This window comes from Neolamprologus brichardi, chromosome 1, assembly GCF_056152115.1.
Source record: "Neolamprologus brichardi isolate AB-2024 chromosome 1, ASM5615211v1, whole genome shotgun sequence".
In the NCBI taxonomy this organism is placed as follows: domain Eukaryota; kingdom Metazoa; phylum Chordata; class Actinopteri; order Cichliformes; family Cichlidae; genus Neolamprologus; species Neolamprologus brichardi.
Window position 1 is genome coordinate 23,345,635 of NC_142104.1, and position 21,520 is coordinate 23,367,154.

The 21,520-nt window shown below is 39.9% G+C and overlaps 1 protein-coding gene across 1 annotated transcript; it reads right to left on the reverse strand.

Moving 5' to 3' along the window:
- Positions 1-15,900: 15,900 nt before the first annotated feature.
- On the reverse strand, positions 15,901-19,885 carry LOC148106407 (sperm-associated antigen 4 protein-like). Its single transcript, XM_087839555.1, has 9 exons — positions 18,950-19,885; positions 18,242-18,332; positions 17,917-18,119; positions 17,754-17,812; positions 17,510-17,645; positions 17,296-17,420; positions 17,009-17,182; positions 16,822-16,911; positions 15,901-16,633 (listed from the first exon to the last, which is right to left on the reverse strand). The coding sequence occupies exons 1-9, from the start codon at positions 19,035-19,037 to the stop codon at positions 16,523-16,525; spliced, it is 1,077 nt and encodes a 358-aa protein (XP_087695681.1). The 5' UTR covers positions 19,038-19,885; the 3' UTR covers positions 15,901-16,522.
- Between the last annotated feature and the right edge of the window lie 1,635 nt (positions 19,886-21,520).

A 21,520-nucleotide genomic window follows, 5' to 3' on the forward strand; every position in this document is an offset into this window, starting at 1 on the left:
TGTTTGCCTCCACTGTCCCCACTTTAATTTTATATGTATTTTGTGTACTCTACACCCGACTTTGTCTACTCTGTGGTCAAGTTTGCTTGGTCCCATTAAAACCTTTAAAATCCTTTTGCTTTAAATCTAGACTCTACCAACAAAGACATTTGATGGAGTGCTAAGGAACCTGCGATTTGCCCAAGCAGAAGACAAGGCTAATTATTTACTGGCATCACTGGCTGTGTCTAAGGAAGAGGAGAAACAGGTCAAGGAAGCAACAGTTGGGCAAATGAAGAATGCATTGAAATAAGAAAGTGCCTTGAAATTAAGTCTGTTAGGTGTTAAGCAAGAAATTTTAGTTAACTGTGTCTCTTAATTTGTCTTTGCTTATAAAAGTTCAGTATATCACAAGAGGAGAATTGCAGCCAGCAACTTCGGTTTGGTCCTGGGTGCAGTCCAGCGGTGCTCATACCCTCCTTTCTTATTTAAGACTCTGCTTGGCCAGTGCAACCTGACAGAAGGATCTAATGTAAGCTGTTAGTAAATAGGGTCTGTGCTTCTGTAGCTGAGATATAATGTACTGAGTGAGTCACAGTGAACATTCTCAAAAATGCATTGTATATAATTTATTTTTTATTATGTGAATTTTTAATTTTTTTTGTAATATTAAGGTTCCACATGTCACTGTTGTAGTGGGGCTTTATTCAGTGAGACACCGCATGTAGACTGGGGCCCTGGCCCTGTCTCAATGGCTGTGTCCCATTTGAGGGTCTGCACGCTTGAAGTACGCGCACTACGCGCACTACGCGTACTACGTACGGTGCGTACTATAAGTACGAGAAGTGCAGAAGTGAGAGGCGTGTGAAATGGGACGGTATATGCTTCGTCGCGCTGTTCAGGTTGCCTAGCAACCATGATACTAACCGCGAGACACATTACATACAGCTTTGTGTGACATAAATGAAGGAGAAAATTGTTTTGTTGGTCAATCATTTTTGTCATGACATCACTTTGATTAGTTGAGTATCTGAGGCTGAGACCACAGGACTGTAAAACATGATTGTTGGGCTTCATTTCTGTACTGAACAGTCATTTAAGATTAGCTAGTAAATAATAATTAGTTAATGTTGTTCATGAGACTAAAGTCATCTCACTGTGGTAATGTAAATATAATATGGCCAATATTATAGTATTGTCAGATTATTATGATATATATATATATATAAATATATATATATATATGTATATATATATATATATGTATATATATATATATATATATATATATATATATATATATCACTGACTTTCAGCTTGTTGTGTTTGTTGATATATGACTGACTTTAATTATCCATAAAATCATCAGATTCTCTGTAAGATTAAGGTCGACTATATATATATTTAGAATTAGAAGTAGAGGCTTTAAAACCAAGTTAATGCTGAAAGTACAAACATCACTAGTGTCACATAACTTTGCTGACATGTGGCCAACAGCAATGTTTTTATGTTCTTCATTATTAAACATTCGCACATAAATAAGTGACGTCATATTCAGTACTTACTTTTGACAGTTCACTCTTCGGCAGCTCCCTTCTGCCGTATTTTGCAGCAAAATTATCCACACCCACCGCCGCGCTATGAATTGTGGGATATATGGGACCACGAAGCGTGCACCGGACCACGCTTGATATTTGGGGAAATCGACGGCGCATTTGAAGTATGCATTTGAAGTACACTTCGAATTGGGACAGCCGTAGTCGCGTGGCGGTGACGTAACCGCACTTAAAATGCGTACTTCAAGCGTGCAGACCCTGAATTGGGACACAGCCAATATGCGTACTTGTTGTCACTACCCGATCCGTACTGGAAACCCAATCGGTACCCCGCATGCGCAAATCTTACGTCACTTCCTCTCTTTGCCAACATTGCGACATTCAATATATTTGAATGATATGGTTAGCGCCCAGTTAGCTCCTAGCATTTCTCAGCAGCTCTGCCTCCTTTTCGACTACCGGGACATTTAAACAATGGATAATCCGTATCCGCAACAAATTTTTGCTTTTCTCCTCAACAGAGAGCGTCCCCCGATTGAACACGTTTGTAATGACGCTAATTCAGTTTACAATAGGGTTCATTCGCTCAGTGAGCAGGTGACGGTATCCTCGTACACTGGGGAGTACACTGCCATTAAAACCAGAAAACCCCTGCACATGCGCGGTACGGATCGGGTAGACCCGATTTGTACGGTCCGACTTTGCACATGCGCAGTAAGGATCGGGAGTCCCGATCTGTCACTATCTTTTTATTTTTTTGTTTTTGTCTACATTATATTAAATGTTTCATTATCGGAAACATTTTAAGAGATACTTGTTATTCTTAACATCTTAACAGATACTCTGAGCTGTAACTATCGTAAAATGCTTTGACCGGAAGTAGACACCTTTCGCGCATGCGGGGTACTGATCGGGTTTCCGGTACGGATCGGGTAGTGACAGGGCCTTTCTCAATATACGTACTTGTGCGTACTTGCGTTCTCGTGTACTCGTGATACGTCATCAGTCGGAGACCAAGTACTGTTCCAATTTGAAGTACGCATCAAGCTGAGAACGCGAAAAAGTCCCGGATGTGTTCTCGCTCCGCCCGTTTTATTGAGCATGCATCGGTGGTGATTTGTGTGGACTTGGTACAGCTAAATATCCCAGAATGCATTTCGTCCAAAACTCAAACGCGGCAATGGCGGACGAGCGGGGCTAAAAACTTTTAAATATTACTCTTTCTGGGTCACAAAATAAACTTTTAAGTTCTTTTCAAGCGAGAATGTAGCTGTGTAAACTTCAAATATCTGCTCGATTTATCAAGATATCATATATTTCCAAACGAGCTCCGACGTTTTCAGAGACGTCTGTGACCCGCCAGCTCTATAGCAGACAGCAAGGATTATTACAGCCGGCGAGAACAGCGGACTCCCGGCACATCATTTTCAACCCCCCTGCGGTCTATTCGCTACTCAGGTTAAACAAACCCCAAACCCCAGTAGCTGTCTATTGTATTGAGTGTCCACTAAAATAAAAATAAAAGCGTTCTAACATCTCACCTGCTTGTTTTTATTAAGGTATGTACACGTATGTACATGTACACTATTTTTATTAATAAGAGATTTCACTACTGAGGTTAAACATGATATATAAGTCACTTAGATCACTTCTAAATGTTAATGTTTGGTGTATTTCAGTGTTTTATTTGTTCCTGAGTAAACCGGTTTGGCTGTGATTAAAGTTAAGCTTCATAACATATTACTCACAGTTAAATTAAGAGGGGATGGCAGTAAAAACTCTGGACCTGTGACATCATCAAGTACGCTGGTGTTCCAATTGTACAAATCGCGAGTCCGTACTCCCGTGCGTTCTCGGCGAGTACGTACTTGCGTACTTGAGAATTGAGAAAGGGCCACAGACTATGGTCGTGTCCAAATTCATGGGCTGCATCCTCCTGAGGCCGCATTTGCAGACCGATTACGTCACAGCGTCGCGCCGAAGGCTGTCCAAATTCGTAGACTCCTCCGAATGCAGCCGACAAATGCGTCCTCCTTTTCCCCGAATTTGAAGGATCGGGTCGGGTGTGTCCTTCATGGCCTACGATATCCCAGAATTCATAGCGCGGCCCAGCCAAACTCCAGTTTCCAACAATGGCGGCCGCTACTAAGTTTTAAAATTACTCATACTAATCTTTCTGGGTCACAAAATAAACTTTTAACATATTTTCAGGCGAGAAAGTAGCTTTGTAAACATCAAATATCTGCTCGGTTTATCAAGATATCGCATATTTGCAAAAGTGCTTCGACGTTCTCTGAGACGTCTGCTATCCACCAGCTCGACAGCTAGCCGGGAGCTCGAGGGTTACTGATGCGGCCGAGAACGGCACAACTCCCGGCACATCATTTTCAGATCACCGCGGACTTTCGCTACTCGGGTTAAAAGTCACTTAGACAACCTAAAAATGTTATTGTTGGGCTTTTTTCAGTGTTTTGTTTGTTCGTGAGTAAATCGGTTTGGCTGAGATTAAAGTTATTAGATTAGATTAGATAAAATAAAACTTTATTAGGTTCCTCCTTGATTTTTACACAGCTGACTAAACGTCAAATAGAAAACTGATTAAACAGAAGCATGACACGGTCGAGAATTTACGCCAGTGTCCTGTTATATTTTAGATAGCAAGGAGCAGACGGCTGAGTTTATTAAACTCCACAGAGACAGCGGTGACGCTAATCAGAAGGCTAGACCGTCCAATTTCCCCAGCCGTTTACTTCCGGCCTACCCGACCTTCTGAGGACCCGGCCCACGTAGACCGCGAAGGCCGGGTCCTCAGGAGGATGCAGCCCATGAATTTGGACACGACTTATATCGCTCTATCGAGATAGCGCATGTTGATGATGTCATCAAGCTGCGCCTGTTTTGGTCGAAAGCATCGCAGCGGCTACAACCGTTATCATCTTCAAATTATGCCAAGCGACAGTCATAGCAAAGAGATGAAGCACTGTTGAAATATGGGGAAGGCCAAAAACTGCGCTTCCTCCACTTCCGTAACATTGATTCATTAATGTAGAATTCTCTCGCAGCTGTTCTATTCCCATGTTGTTGCAGTATATTAATAACTAACCTCGTATTGTGGATGAATAAACTCAGTTGTTCTCCTGACTGAAGTTTGCCCCGTGTATAGCATCCTGCTATGCGAATGCATTTGTCCCTGACCACCAGAATCTCTCACGTTAACTTTTATCGAGTGGGAAAAAAATTGGCGATCATCCTCCACTGTGCTAATGTTATGCTAACATAGCCGTGTCGCTAGCAGTCACGTAGCACAACATTATATCCCAGGTAGTCCAACTTCAGTAACCCTGCAAACGCCACTGCTGTTTAGTTGTCTGTCTTCATTTATGTTGGAAGTGGTAGCAGAGCTGTACGTTCTAATTAGTTTCAAAAATCTCTCAGTCAGGACATGGTATGAAATGTTTAGGTGTAAACTAGCGAGCTAACTTCCTGTTAACTTCTAACTCCGTTAAATTTAATAAATTCTGTTTTCATGGATGCCTGGATGTAAAACTTAATTGTTACACCCGATAAAGCAGCAACGCTGATGATTTAATTAAAGATGAAAGAATTTAGACCGTTTTTAACTCTTAGTGTTCGTTTGACTTTGGGACCTGAACAGGATGGAGTTTTGGACCCAGATTACTCCGCGAAGCTCCTCACCACAGCAGCCGTAATTCTCTGACAATCCATCAAGCAGTGTGGCTTACCAAAGTTGTATTAAAACATTTTTTAACAGATTTCTACACGCCCAAATCAGTTCGAGGTCAGTAAGCACAACCAGAATTCATACATAAGGCACACTCTCGATTTTTGAGAAAATTAAAGGATTTTAAGTGTGCCTTATAGTGTGGAAAATACGTTATACAGAAGAAAAGAATATATCGTGATATATATCGTTACCGCACATGCTTCAAATCATATCGCGATATGAATTTTAGGCCATATTGCCCAGCCCTACATCTTAGCTAGCTAGGTCTCAGGACCTAGCTAAGGACGGTAGTTACGGAGTAGCTTACAAACACATTTAACTTACCGAAACAGTGCAGCGGGGTCTCGGGTCCTTCTGTCGGGTAGTCCAGTTTACTGAAGAACACCTCAGGCTGTCAGGTTAAAACACTCGGTCTTGTTTTCAAAGCGTAAACACTGGTCTTCCTCTCAGAGCCTACGCTCTATCTGCTATTCCCGAACAGAGATACGCAAGTTTCTCCGTGACTGCAGCTGTCACTACAGTCATTGGTGGGACATGACAACAGCGCCACCTGCAGGAAGATTTTCTCTCTGTCTGATAGCTCGTGTTCTGAGACCTGACATTTTTTCGTCTGAGTCTGAGACCTGACATTTTTACGTCTGAGACTGAGACCTGACATTTTTTCGTCTGAGACCTGACATTTTTTCGTCTGAGACTGATACCTGACAACTTTTTTCCTGAGACCTGACGATGTCCTAAAATGTACACCGTACTAGAGCCCTGCTCTTGGCCAGATCACTCTTAAAAAACACTCTTTAATGTCAATGACACTTTTTAACTGGATGAATATAAGATATGTAACTCTGGCAAAAGGTGATTGCAGCTTCTGCCTTGTGACAGGAATGATGTTTGCTGATTCAGTAAAAAGGACTAGATGTTACAGTCCCTGATAATGCATCGATTTAAATCGAGAGACTCTTGAGGGATGGCTGTTATGAGGAAAGGTAGCCCAGAAACTTTCCCAGCAGCACACATTGTTGTGTGCCTCACAATATGACCTCAAAGTCTGACCAAATTTAAATGAAGGAGCCAGGCTGCCCTCATCAGTACACGCCCTGCTGCACCTCACTACCATAGAAGCAAAAATCCAGGAAATATTTCTGTTTTACCTGCATTATTACTTTATTTCTCACTTTTGTTTTTAAACAAGAAAAAAGTGCCTTTTATTAGTGGACACATCCCAAATGTACTTTTTTGTGATAAAAGCTTCCTTTGTTCTACTTCATTGTTGTTTCATCCAAGAGTGGGACTGTGGTACTGTCGGGAGGTGCTGAAATAAGGAAAAAGAGGAGGAAATCGTCAGGAGAGAAGACAAAGAGAGAATGAGAGAGGAAGAAGACGACAGCGGCCATGTTCATGTACGAATGTGTGCTAAAACTGACATTAAACATTATTTTCAATTTAAAGTACATGAAAAACACAGCGTTAATATTATTTAATATAGGGTACTTTAGAAGTTTTAGTTAAATACTACTGTTATGGTTTCATTTCATTCAAGCTATTCTGTGTACATGTATGCACACATTGCAGTATGATATGTCTGATTACTGAAGAAAAAAGCAAAAACAAAAAAGTCTGATCCTCCAAACATGGTGGTTAGGGTTTCCTGTGTTTCTCTGTTTCTTCCTCTCTATGTGTTTGATTATTGTTTGGTTGAAATTGTTCTTAAACTCTGAAATATGAGAGTATATTCTTTAAAGGTGTATACCTTACAGGAGGCTGTAGGGGGAGCTGCTTATTCAGATGTCCTCATATTGCACAAAAGACTTATTGGCAGACATCTCTCCAATTATCACCAGGATACAAGTTTGCATGTATCACTGGTTGACTTGGCTTCATAAGACAGTGCTGACTCCTCCCAGCATCCACAGCCAACTAGGAGGGTTGTAGTACATCAACCAGACGTCCTTCCACCTCCACCTCTTCAATTTGATGGCTTCAGGCTTGAGCCCACCATCTAATACTACGCATCTGCAACAAAAGGGGGGATTATTTCTTTTTTACTGTTACATGAAAGTATGAAAATCATTTCCAAACGGCTGTTAAGTAACCAGTATGCTGAAAGTTATGCCTCAGTGATAAATGTAACGATGAACAGAATCAACCATCTGAGATTTCCCTCATCCCTGGATGATTGATGCACAGGCTCTTTCATGTTCCCTTCTCAGGCTGCATCTGGATTTGCTTGACATCTGACAAAAACAAACCAGAATTATGACTCATTCGTTTTGTGATTTAGAATATTTGTAGACTTTTGAACAAGTGTGCCCTCTAGTGGGCACTTTGGCTGAAGCTGTATATGTGATGTATAAAAGTCAGATAAACCTGTAATTACCTTTAATTATCTGATACTGATTTTCAGTCAGTTGTTAATCAATAATGTAATTAATAATCAAAATTACTTTGTATAAGAAACAGTGAGTCCAGTGTTTGTTTATTTGTTTATTTATAAGGAACCCCATTAGCTTCCACAACAGTGGTTGCTAGTCTTCCTGGGGCCCAAACCATCAAATACCATCGAATAAAATGTTACACAATGAGTTGGATGCAAAATATCCACATAATTTGGCTCTTACTTCCACAATAAGGTTTTACAATTCTGAAAATATAAGCATGCAAATATTAAAAAAAATATAAAAAACACTCAAACAAAATACACAATTTCCATTACAAGTGACATTACCCTCTTACAATATTTACAAATAAATTAAAAACTGCCTAAATAGGCTTTTAGGTGATTTTTAAAATTATGAATAGAAGCCAATTCTGTAATTGCATAAGGCAACTTATTCCACTGAAAAGATGCTCTAAATATAACAGAGTTTTTCAAAAAGTTACTTTTAACTCGAGGAGTTACTAAATTGTGGTTAGTTGAGAATCGTGTAGCATGATTATGTATTTCATCTGGATACTGCAACTGAGCATAAAAAAAGTGTGGTGTGTTTACCAGTATTGCTTTCTTTAAAAATACAAGTAAGCCATAGTATAATTTAGCTTGTACCGAAAGCCAAGAAAGTTTATCGTGCATTTTATCAATATTTGTATAATATGAACACCTTAACACTAATCTTGCCGCCCTATTTTGGACTAACTGAAGTCTGTTCAGATCTGTCTTATTAGCTGCTGACCAAATGATTGAGCCGTACTCTAGATGAGATAATACTAGTGCATTAATGACATCTTTCATAATTGAAGAAGTAATATAAAAGGAGCATTTCCTAGCTATAGCTATGCCATGTCCCATTTTCTTAATAACAGAGTTGATGTGCTGAGACCATGAAAGGTGGTGGTTTATGGTAACACCAAGTAATTTAATCTGGGTGACCTGTTCTAATACCGATCCAGCTATGGAAAGATTTAGTTGTGGGCTGTTGACTAAGCGTACTCTACTTCCTATTAACATGGCTTTGGATTTAGACACGTTTAAAATCATGTTGTTTTTACTTATCCAGTCAAACACGTTCAGCAAATCTTGTTGTAATACGCTTGTCAATTCAAAAATGCCACTGGCTGAATAAAACATGGTGGAATCATCAGCATACATTACAAGATGAGATTTATCCAGGACGTACGGCAAATCATTCGTGAAGGCTGAATAGAGAAGTGGACCGAGGCAGCTGCCTTGGGGTAGACCACAGTTCATTTCACAGCCCTCCGAGAAATAACCATTATAATAAACCTTTTGCCTTCTTCCAGACAAATAACTTTCCATCCAGCATAAAGCAGCTGGTGAAAATCCATAACATTTTAGTTTATCTATCAAAAGATCATGATTTATCAAATCAAATGCAGCACTAAAATCTAAAAATACCACCCCGGCCAAATTCCCATTATCTAGATATTTATACCAGTTATCTGTCATGTGAATGAGAGCTGAACTGGTGGAATAACCAGGTTTGTAAGCATGTTGAAACTGAGTGAGTAACTGATTTTCTGTTAGGTAATGTTGAATTTGTTCATAGACAATCCTCTCCATAATTTTACTTAGAACGGGGAGTAGACTAATAGGTCTGCTATTGACACCATTAAAAACGTCATTCTTGTTTTTAGGAATGGGAATTATTTTCGATTCTTTCCACTGCAATGGAAATAAGCTGCATGCCAAAGATCTATTAAATATGTGACATATAGGAAGGGACACAAACTTGGCTGCAACTTTGAGCAGTTTACTGTCTATGTTATCAGAGCCGGAGGATGTATCATCAGGAAGTGACATCAATAAGCGCTCTACCATCTCCACATTCACTGCCTCAAACTTAAATTGGCATTGCTTATTATTCATGATAACATCCTGTATAAGACGACGTGATAAGGTGGAATCGCCTCTGCTCATATTAGATTTTAAATTTGTTATTTTATTGCTGTAGAAATTCACAAAATAATTGGCTATGTCCTTAGCTTTACTTATAAACGTAACACCTGTGTAGATGTGAGACACCACCGGAGCAAGATCTCTACCCATTATATTATTTAAAACTTTCCACACCTTCTTGCTGTCCTTACTGGCCTCCTTGAGCTTAAGTTGATAATATTCTTTCTTCTTGCGCCTATTCGATTTAGTTACTTGATTTCTTAACTCGCGATATCTTGCCCACTCTTGTGGACTGACAGACTTTTTTGCTTTTGCTATATCCCTTTCTGACATTGCAGCCTTAAGTTCATTATCTAGCCAAGGTGCGTAGATCTTTTTAACAGTAAATCTTTTTAAGGGGGCATGTTTGTCAGCCAGGTAGCAAAAGTTTTCAATAAACATAGATAATGCCATATCAGGGTCACGCTCGAGGCAGATGTCAGTCCAGTGAATTTCTTTTACGTCATTAATATACTTATCTGCATTGAAATTTTTGTATGACCTATGAAAAATAATCTTTTGTGCAGTTTTCAGTTGTTTCATTTTCTTGGTCAAATCTACAAGATTATGGTCACTATAACCAACTGGAATAGAAACAATATTAGAGCAATGCTCAGGAACATTTGCATATATGTGATCAATACATGATGATGACCTATGACCTCCTGCGTTGACTGTGACCCGGGTGGGAATGGTGATCATCTGAGACAGGCAACAAGCCGACGCTGATGAACTTATCTTTTTCCTTAAAGGAAAAGAAGGAGCTGACCAATTTATATTAAAGTCTCCTAATAAGAACATGTCTTTGTTTTCCTCAGTTACTCTTTCCAGCATTTCACAGATTCGTTCTACATACAACATATTAGTACTTGGGGGTCTATAACAGCAACCTGCTAATACAGGCCTGCCATAGAGCGGGTGTAACTGAACCCACACAATATCCAGATCGTCAAACATTAAGTCCATACGTAGTTTATACGCCATATTATCATTAATGTATAGGGCTACGCCCCCTCCAAATCTGTTTCTGTCTTTCCTATACAACTTATAACCGTTTATTTCAAATTTATTATTCTCAAAGGCAGCATCTAAATGTGTCTCGGAAATAGCCAGCACACTTATCATATTTGTTGACAACAGTGACTGAATTTCCTGAATCTTAATATTTAAGGCTACAAATATTGACATGAGCTACTGAAAAATCTTTATCGGAGAATCCGGGAATAAGTATAGGGTCAGACATTTGCAGACCGATCGATCTCAACAGCTACAAATGACAACATTGCTGAAGTCTAAATATTAATTCCGGCATTCTGTGACCTCGGTTTAACAATTAATTTGTCATAATTCAGGACGGCAATATCACCTCTGTCTCTGGCCGCTCTCAGCTGTGGTAACAGTTCTTTCCTCTTCTTCCTGATGGACTCTGAAAAATCCTCGTTGATGTAAAGATTGGTACCTTTCAGTTTTTTGGCAGATGAGAAAAGTAATTGTTTATCTTTAAATCTTTGTAGTCTGACCACAATCTGCCTGGCTCGTCCATTTTCCTTGTATGGACCGACTCTGTGAGCGCATTCAATTTGAATGCTGTCACTATCCAGGCCCAGCTTGTTCTTCAGCATGTGTCGGACTTTCTCCTCTGATCCTTCCCACGTTTCTGCTTTTTCATCTATTAATCCATCCACCACAATGTTGTTCCTTCTCGATTTATTTTCTAAATAATCTATCTTGGTTGTTAATTCTCTGTGTTCCTCGCATATGCTGCTGACCGCCGATCCAAACTCTTTTAGTTTGCTTTTAATGCACCTCTCTTCAGTTTGCAGCTCGGTGACAACCCCATCCGTGAATTGCAGACTGGATTTAACATCCTGTACATCCCTTAGAATGCTGTCCAACCTTTTGTTAGTTCCATCCATGAATAATTGGACAAATGTCTTAAAGTTATCTTGCTGTTGGTGAATCAGATCTTTGTAAAACTCCCGTTGCTGTTCCAGCATAGCGTTCAGCGTGCTAACACTGACATAGCTGTCATCCTCTGCCAGTAGCGCCTTAACGGCCTTCGGGGGCATATCGACCAGATCGTTTTGCCCCCCCCACCCGTGAAGATCGCTTCGTGTACAATGGAGTTTACAAAAACGTATACGTGAATCAAAAAATGTGAATCAAATTATACGTGATACGGTGCGACGTTCTTTCCACGTGTAATTCATCTTTACCATTTGTAATCTGTTCTAAGAATGAGGCCTTGATGAAAATGATTACCTTCACATCATCTATGACAAAACAACAAAGGCATCATCCCTGTGTCTCCATCACTGTAACAAAAACAGCAAATAGGAAAGACTGAAGCCACTATCTCATGTATGCCACCTCACACAGATTTCTGTGGTTAGGAAGTTGTGTATTTAATCATCTGTAAATGTGTGGTAAGATTAGTGATCACATCCAAGCATCCGGTTATTTACTACATCAGAGTGCAAAGATTCACTGCTGTTAAGTCACTTCTGTTGTTGGCGTTGATGTCAAACATCTGCATGTGTTGTTGTTTTGATTCAGAAGTCTGGGCCTCTGCTTCTCTCCTCATTGATTTTTGAAGTAATGCATTTTCTGCCTGCATGTTTTTGCATAACATGGATTTTTTTTTTTTTTTTTTGAAAAACCTCAAAAACAATTCATGTTTAATTTCATTTAAGTTTTTTTCTTTAAAAAAAAAGTTACAAAAACACACCTGCTGTCCTCTTTTCAGGTAGAGTGCTCTGATGTGGCAGATTGAATGAAGCAATTACTACTGTGAGTCACACTGTTAGTAATAGTTGTGACCATTTTTGTTCTTCCTTCCTGTTGTATTACATTTAAACGTTGGTGTAAACAACTTTAACAACAGCTTCAAAAACATCTGTGTCATTGACATGTTATAACAAGGACTTTATTTTCTTTCAAACAGTGAACAATTAACGCTGATCATGTCTTGTTTACAGTTTAATTGGTGGATCTGTGGGTGACATTTATTGTCACCTAGTTAATATTTGAAGAAACCCATAACTGCACTCTGTTTAAAAGCTGATTTCTATGTCATGTGAACTAGTCACATGAACTCCTGTTAACTTCATTTGTTGATGCTGAACTGCAGATGCACACTTTGACTCATATTGATACACTTTATTGGTATTCTTTCCACTCTCCAAAAGTTGATTCTGTTCATCTGGACGTAGCGTTTTCTGGGAGAAACGTTTCGTCACTCATCCAAGTGACTTCTTCAGTCTCAGCTGACTGCAGGTTTCCCCAATCTTATAAACAGGACATTTACATAATGACTGAAACCAGCCCACTGAAGGAACAGTGGGCTGACAATTCTTTCCACTATTGTCGAGCGGCTTTACATAATATTCTTTGCACTACTGTACATGTATGTGTGTCTTTACTTGTATAAAGTTGTGTGTGACCCTAGTTTGTCCTTGTGTTCGTGTTTGTTGTGTCTTTTCTCCTTCTCACCTTCTCTCAAGCTTACTTCTGCACCCTGATGCTCCTCAATCAGCTCTAATGGATCTTCTGGGTGAATGAGGCAAGTTGTGTAAAGCACTTTAAGTGTTTTTAGTAGAAGAGCACATGAAAGTTTACACAGCTGTGAGGTTGAGCTCTCCAACCACTTCCTAGAGAATATGACGGATACCATTAAAAAAGAATTTTCAGTGCCATGATTCGACTGTTACTGAGCCCCAAAAACAGAGCCGGATGGTGGGATTCGTGTTTTCAGTATTTGTTTTCAAAGTGCTGCTGGGAAGAGGGGGAGCTGGGTGGGCAGAAGCTATGAGCTATATCAGGTATCATATAAGATAGTACTCGTAGGTGAGAAGATGGAGAATGGTTGCTTGGATAACTGTTCTGCTTTGCCCTACTTGGCATGCACTTGGTGATGATGGCGAGGGTGGTTATCAGTGGGCTGGCCGGGTTTCAAACCAAGCGTGTGGCAGTGGCGTAGAAGGGGAGGAGCTGAGTCTTCAGTGATTTTGGGGGCTTTTTGGAGAGGCATGGCGTAGCTCATGAGTGTCCAACTCCAGGCCTTAAGGGCCGGTGTCCTGCAGGTTTGAGATGTGTCCCTGATCCAGCACAGCTGATTTAAATGGCTAAATGGCCTCCTCAACATGTCTTGAAGTTCTTCAGAGGCCTGGTAATGAACTAATCATTTCGTTCAGGTGTGTTGACCCAGGTTGAGATCTAAAACCTGCAGGACACCGGCCTTCGAGGCCTGGAGTTGGACACCCCTGGCGTAGCTGCAAGCAGAATGGCAAAAACCTGCTAATAAATGGAAATTCCTCAAGATGGGAGATAAGATTTCCAGATGAGTTATATAGTAGCAAATGTGTAGTTCTACAGAGAAGATGATATACAAAAGTTACTGAAGAGTAAACGCAGAGAAATGAAGACAAGAGACAGAGCCCATTTACTACCATGGCAGAAATACAAACTGGTGGAGATCTAGCACCACAGCTCCTAAATGCACAGCCTCTTGATTTCAAACTACCTGCAGATGTGAGTGGATGAACTCAAGGAAGCAACTCCACACAGAGGTGGAGACCAGAACAAAGCTGCCTCAGACCGTCCGATCTGGCCCAGTCCCTGACTTTCACTCATTTAGAATTTATACATATCATGACTCAAAAGTCATGACAACTTACAGGAGGTGACACCATTAGTCAAGATAAAGGAAAAGAAGCTTTGTTTTGAAATTAACAGAACTAAATAAAATGAGTGTAGAAGCTTGTTTCTGTTATCAGTAAGTCCAAATTTGGGGTTATTAAATAAAAATTTCCAGTGAAATCTGCTAATTGATGAAGTTAAAAAACAAGATGGACGCAATTTCCACGCAAAAGAAAACACTGGGAGCCGCAAATACTTTTTGACATCTAAAATGAAGATAACAGTCTATATATTGTTTTTTTACCTTTATGATTTGTGTGAACAACTAAGGTGTGTTGCTTATGAAATCCATGAAGTGCTACAGAGAAAATTACATTTTATTTATGTAATTAACACATTTTGAACTCTTAAAGAAATATAACAAAAGGAAAGAACCCAGCTGAACTAAAATGATCCATGTAGCAAACAAAAACTGTTGTGAGTCGCCACCCTTATATCGCCTTTGGGCTTTTGGAGCCTTGACCTGACTTTTAAAAAAATAATTGGAAAAAAAGCACTATGCTGCTAAAAACTGTATAACAGATATTTGCAAAATTCTGCCTAAATATGTATTTTACCTGGTTAATGTGTGTGGCGGGGCGTGGTCTGCAGCGCCGCTGCAGGGGAGGCGGACGCACCTGAGCGGCACCTGCAATCACGCCTCGCCGCCTTAACGTCTGTACTATCTATGCTGTTGTGTTGTTGTTGGTGTATGTCGAGCTGTGAGCTGAAAAGCTACAGCCGGCTGTACAGCAACTGTGTGTGAAAAGTGGTCAATAAAGAGATGCTGAAAAGCTTGTTCATGGAAACATCGTCGAGTCTGCCGTGGTATGTTTACAATGGGACTTCTGCTCCTGAACCTCTGCGCACAGCGTCTGGAAATCGGGGCTGTATGAAGTCACTTTCATCTTTACGCAGGACTGTAAGCTGTCATCTGTGAGGCGCGAGCGGTGTTTGTTTTTAACATAGTTCACGGTAGAGAATAGCTGCTGACATAATGTGGATCCGAAGATCCATAATTGGCCTACCTGGGGTCGAAAGTCTCGATAAATGCACGGTGTTTCGGTGGGTACACCGGCTTCCGCGAGTGTAACGCTTATTTTGAGCGATCAAAAAATAATAGAATATAATTTTAGGTTTGTATTTCAATATCACAATAATCTTCCAATTTAGAACTACAAGTTAAAAAATAACTAACATAAATAAAATACACTTCAGCTAATTACTTAAAAAAAACAAATTTATTTTCCCAAGCCACACGGAGCCGCACTGAAAGGACTAAAGAGCCGCTCCGGAGCCGCAGGTTGCCGACCCCTGGTCTATCTGGTGTCCCAACTACAAACACATGGTTAAACCTGAAGTTACCTCGCTAAACCTCGAAGCCTGCATCACAGTGAAGGCTTCTCATATCACAGCACATGCAACATGGACTTTACTTTCTTTACTTTTGGGAGTTTAAATGTTCATTTTCAAAATTGAAATCCTCTGGCCATAGTGTTATCACGCTTGTTTAATATACTCTGACAATTAAGAATACCAAAAGACATGAAAAATATTTTCTTAAAATTTTATTCTTGTTGTTTTAAAAATATCTCTAAATTTCCAGTGGAGACAATTTAGAGAATTTTTATGTTTTACAAGAAATTTAATTCAGTCCAAATGAGTTCCAATTGAGGGCCAATTCACAATAACACAGTGCTTAACAAAGTTAGTCGAACATCACCTAATGTAAGAATGACAGGTTTAAGACGTTTGGGGTGTTCTTATTTCTATGACAGGTGATGTAATAAATTTGTTAAGCACTGTATATGTAGAGTAAAAACCCTACAATATAAGAGAAGAAAAACCCCAACAATCAGATGATCCCCTTTGAGCAAGCACTTGGCAACAGTGGAGAGGAAAAACTCCCTTTTAACAGGAAGAAACCTCTGGCAGAGCCAGGCTCAGGGAGGGGCAAGCCCTCTGCCACGGCTGGTTGGGGGTGAGGTGAATCAGACTGCAAACATCTTAATCAGACATGTCTTACCTGGTAGGATGGAGGTTCGCTGGAGAAAAAAACATGGGTTAAATTGACAATTTTTTTCAAATACAATTATTTAAATATGTGTTGCAGTCTGATTCACTTTCACATTTTTCCTCTCTTTTCTTTTATAGATGGAGTTCATGGGAAGCTAGTTATGCCAGCTTTCCATGAACTCGGAACTTGTACAAACAGGAATACTCACGATTGCCCCAGTTGTTCAACACATGCAGCGTAATGGAGCGGATGACATCTACTTTGTCGTCCTGAGAGACAAAACAAAAACAAGATGGGTTAGTTGCATAATAGTTTTCTTGACTCTTGAAAGGATGGTAAATTTAGGAATACTGTGATTATTATGAGGGAGGATATACAGATAGCAAGGGGAGCTAACCTCTAAGTACTCTGGATAGAAAAGTCTATGTGCATGTGTCTAATGGCACAGAGTACTCACGGGTATCCTGAATGTTTGGAGTGGATCTCCATTTTCATCATAGACGAATGTTCCCAGGTGGACACCACTGTCGTCTAATGCTCTCTTTCCCTGAAAAGACAGAAATAAATACAGATAAAGTTGTTCTCTATATACACATGTAAAATGCAACAGTTGAACAGTGGTGCAGTGGAAATCTGTGACTTACAAACACTGAAAACATCCTGGGAGCACTGGAGACCTTTCCCGATGGTGACATCATCTTAGAAATGTGACCCAGTGTCACATGACTGATGGCGATGCTGTGTGGCAGCTTAATTGTTAAATGTCCCTGGGAGCCCGCAAAACTCCAACACACTCCTGGGACCATGGGTGCTCGACCCTACAGAGAAAAAGAAACAAAAACAGAGTTCAGTTTGGACCGCTAGTGTTTGACTATTAAATCATGCAGATGTGTGAGATAGTATCTTGTTTTTTTGTGAAAGTAGATTATACCTGAATAACGACTCTTGGGCTTACACAAGGTGGTTTTGCGGGTATCAATGTAAGCCCCCACAGCTTCAATCCAGCCTGTTCTGAAAGGTAGGATGCTGAAGACTGTTCTTTAACAATCTTTGCTCCTGTAGACAAAAACACAGAGTGAGAAAGGAATCGCAAAACAACAACAAAGAAATTCTTACGTGAATTCTGATCCGATTTCATGTCTTACCCAGTTCCACCAGAGCAAAGTTGGGCATCCTGTCCCCAACTGGAAGAAGGAAGTCAATTCTTTTTCCTAAGTCCATTAACTCCCTTTGCAGCTCTTGTACCTTCCTTTCCACCTGTTCATGTCCATTCATTAAGTACTGCAATTGAGAAGAACCATTCATGTTATAATATATATATAATAATAAACTGTCATTATCTGATTAATTTTCAGGGAATATATTATGAGCTTCATATGTTTTTCATACCTCACTCATGAACGGGGTGGAAAAGTCCATTTTCTGCCCTCCAATACTGAAAATCAATCCTGGTGGATGAAGAGAAACACAGAATAAGAAGAGAAGCTTAATCCAGAAGAAAAGCACATAGTACTAGAAAGACTGTAATTGTTTGTGGAAGGAGATCATTTACCAAAACACGAGGCCAGCATGAGGACCAAAAGTCCCAATGCCTTGATGGCTCTAAAGAGACCTCTGCTGCTGCCACTACTGTAGTCAACAAAATCATTGTTATTGTAGTCCACAGTGTCACAGTCCACAGTGTTGTATTCAACTGTGTCTCGGTCAATATTGTCAGGGACTGGACGGGGACGGGGCCGTCGCCTTTTGAAAACTCTGCACAGAAAAAACAAAATCATGTAAGAAAAAATGTACATGGAAGAACAAATGGATTATGATTACAAAACATGGATCTATGTCAGTGGATGACAACAAAGAACATGTAGACCAGCACTAACCTGTATAAAGTCTCCTTGTAGGAGATTAACGGCTCTCCTTGGCTGCCGTAATAGCCGTTAGACTGAAGTCTTTGGCTTCTTCTCAACATGGCTGTAAAATGAAAGGGAAACATGGGGTTAAGTGAGTCTCTAACACAAAGCTTATCAGACTTCATAACTATGATTTGAGCATGTTTCCATCAGAAGCAACTCTGTACAAATCAGTGCAAATTCTCTTATATATAAACTTCACGGTGCCAGCTTGTTTTGATTTTAATGAACAGAATAATATTTGAATCACATCCATTTATGAAATCTGCTCTTAATAAAGAACATTTTCTTGCTTTTCTTGCAACAAAATCTCTTTCAAATATCAGTTTGTTTGTTCACCATGTAGTTTTTAAAATTCAGAAAAAGAGTAAATCACCACAGCGGTAAAGACTCAAGGCAACTAAATGAATTTGGCCCAAAATCCTGTCAAAAGGTTTTAAGAATTAAAAACTCTTTGTTTTTATTGTTAATATACAAAAGGAAATCAATATTTATCAGACAAGATGCGTCTAACAAGTAAGCAGTAAAATCACCTTTACAGTAGAATGCACTAAAAAGTGCTTTTCTGACATAATCAACTGGATATCATTTTTAAAATGTTCCGATTTGAAACACATATATTAAATGTAAGATGTGAAGATAAAACATGTCGATTTTTAGTCTAAAGATTGCACTTACCTTCACTTAAAACGAAAGTTGAAGAAACTGAATCACTAAGTGTGCTTTTCCGTAAATTTGGACGTTTAGCGCTTCTCACTGAACTCATCTGAACCAGAAAATTTAGGTGCAGAAGAAAAATTTCAAACCGCAGCTTTTTCAGTTACGTTACAAACAGATACATGCACAAATCGAATATGACACGCGCGCGTTCCATAAGAGCAGCACTTCGTGTGCGCACGCGCAAAGGTGTGCGTGTAGTTCTGTTTTTTTTTAAAAAATTAAATTTGCTCTCAATTAAATACCTTTCCTTCTCAGTCCCTTTATAAACACCGCATCATATTGTCCAAATTCATATAGCACAACACATGCGCTCACGAGCCCATGTGCAAAGGTGTGTTGCAGTGAATGAAGAAAACTTTTCCATATTCACTGTCACTAATTTGTTTGATTTTGTTGTGAGAAAATTGTGACGTATATGAGAATGAGGGAAGACCACGGTCATTTAAATACGGTATTAAAGTGTAATGAAACTGTTTCTCAGAGGGAAAGTGTGATTTTAGGACACTCGAGCCAAACATTAGCGGGCATCATTCTAGCTTATAATCAACAGCGGATCCAATGCGGATCCGCGTCGGATGAGCTGGGAAACGACCGATCCAAATCGATCCAAAGGTTGCCGGTTCGAGCCCCGGCTCCGACAGTCTCGGTCGTTGTGTCTTTGGGCAAGACACTTCAGCTACCACGTACTGGTGATGACCAGAGGGGCCGATGGTACGATATGGCAGCCTCGCCTCTGTCAGTCTGCCCCAGGGCAGCTGTGGCTACAACTGTAGCTTGCCTCCACCAGTGTGTGAATGTGAGAGTGAATGAATAGTGGAATTGTAAAGTGCTTTGAGGGTCTTGAATAGCGCTATAAAAATGCAATCCATTATTATTATTTAAACCAACTGTTAACTATACAATAGCGGTTTTAGATACGGGCGACATTAAGGGCATCGGCAAAAAAAAAAAAATGCTCGTACTCATGCTGCCCCGACGTCAGCCGGCGCATATTGGGAATGGCATAGGCACCGATCGGTTTTCTATCGCCCATTTGCTGGGAGTAAGGGCGCCCTTCGTTTGCGAGGTGCGCCTGTTGCTTGCGACGCACAGAGGAGAGGGCGGGGCGGGGGGAGATTCTCTGACTGGCTGGAGCAGCATCTAACCAACCAACAAACAAAAACACCAGACATTATAATGCAGACTTATAATTTGCACCAATGTTTTTATCGAAATTCTATACACGAAAAGTGAGCGTGAGAGCCCTCGGTGCACCTGCTCGCTGCTCAAGTCAAAGTAAACTTTATTGTCATCTCCGCTACATAGGTCCAGTATATAGAGAGACGAGACGACGAGGCTCCAGTTACAGCAGTGCAAGTAAACAAACAATATATATAAGAAGAGTAAGAAAATAAATATACACTTTAGGGCTAGGTGTAAAGGGATCAATAACAATTTAAAATTTACAGTTTGATGATTCAAAGTCTCACACACAACCCGTCGAAAGGGGAGGGGGGCGGCTGTTTCCAAATAGAGCACATTTCATTTATTATGATGTAAACCCAAGCCCATTATGTATTCTTGATTTGAATCCTGGGTTGTGTGAAATCTCAGAAATGCACCCTAGACAAATCGAATCTGTGAACTAAGATGTAGGTGTGTTAGATCATGTTGTGGTGATCCTCGGGTTGAGCGATGGGTGTTCATACTGGAGTGCAAAATTAAAACCAATGGAAGATGGACAAGAAGAGTTCAAAGCCATCAGGTCCTCAGTTTAGAAAAAAGAGAAAAGAAGAGGAGGAGAAACGAGCAAAAGATACAGGTAAGCAGATGTGTCATTGGATAATGGCAGGTCATCCTGAAACAATCAGAATCTGAATACTTTATTAATCCCTAAGGAAATTATGTGTGTTACAGTTGCTCCAAGAAGAAATGGTAAAAATAGTAACAGTAACAGACTAAACTGCAAACAATACATTATGTTACAGATTTTAATATTAATTAGTCATTGTCAATTGTTGATTTGTCCTGTTCTCATTGTATGACGAATTATGATGGCTGTTTGGTAGCCGTTTGCTCTCTCTGTCTCTTCATATGTGTGTGTGTACAACAGTTTTATGTTAATATACAATATGTTTTGTGTGTGTGTGTGTGTGTGTGGGGGGGGGTCGCCAGAGGGAGTGTTCGCCCAGGGTACCAAGAGATAAGATAAGATAAGACTTTATTGATCCCACAACGGGGAAATTTTTGCGTCACCTCAGCTCAGGTACAGATATCAGAAGGAAATACAAAAATACAAATAAGTACAATCAACGAAAAAAAGTAAGATAATACACTATATACAATGGTAGCATACACAGTATGTGATTATGGATATAGTTGGAAATATGGAAGACATAAACTATATAGCTTGATATAGCTATTGTACCATTACTATTCCTATTTATAGACATGTACACACACACATGTACACACTAAATATACATATACATATACAGACATATATACCTGCACATGTCCATACACGTGGAAGGTCCATTATGCATGAAG

Coding starts and splice junctions, on each gene's coding strand:
- LOC148106407 (XM_087839555.1), bottom strand. CDS start 19,037: ATGAGTTCAGTGAGAAGCGCTAAACGTCCAAATTTACGGAAAAGCACA. Junction 17,421..17,509: donor CTTTGCTCTGGTGGAACTGG/GTAAGACATGAA, acceptor TTTTGTCTACAG/GAGCAAAGATTGTTAAAGAA. Junction 16,634..16,821: donor TCCAAACATTCAGGATACCC/GTGAGTACTCTG, acceptor TTTGTCTCTCAG/GACGACAAAGTAGATGTCAT.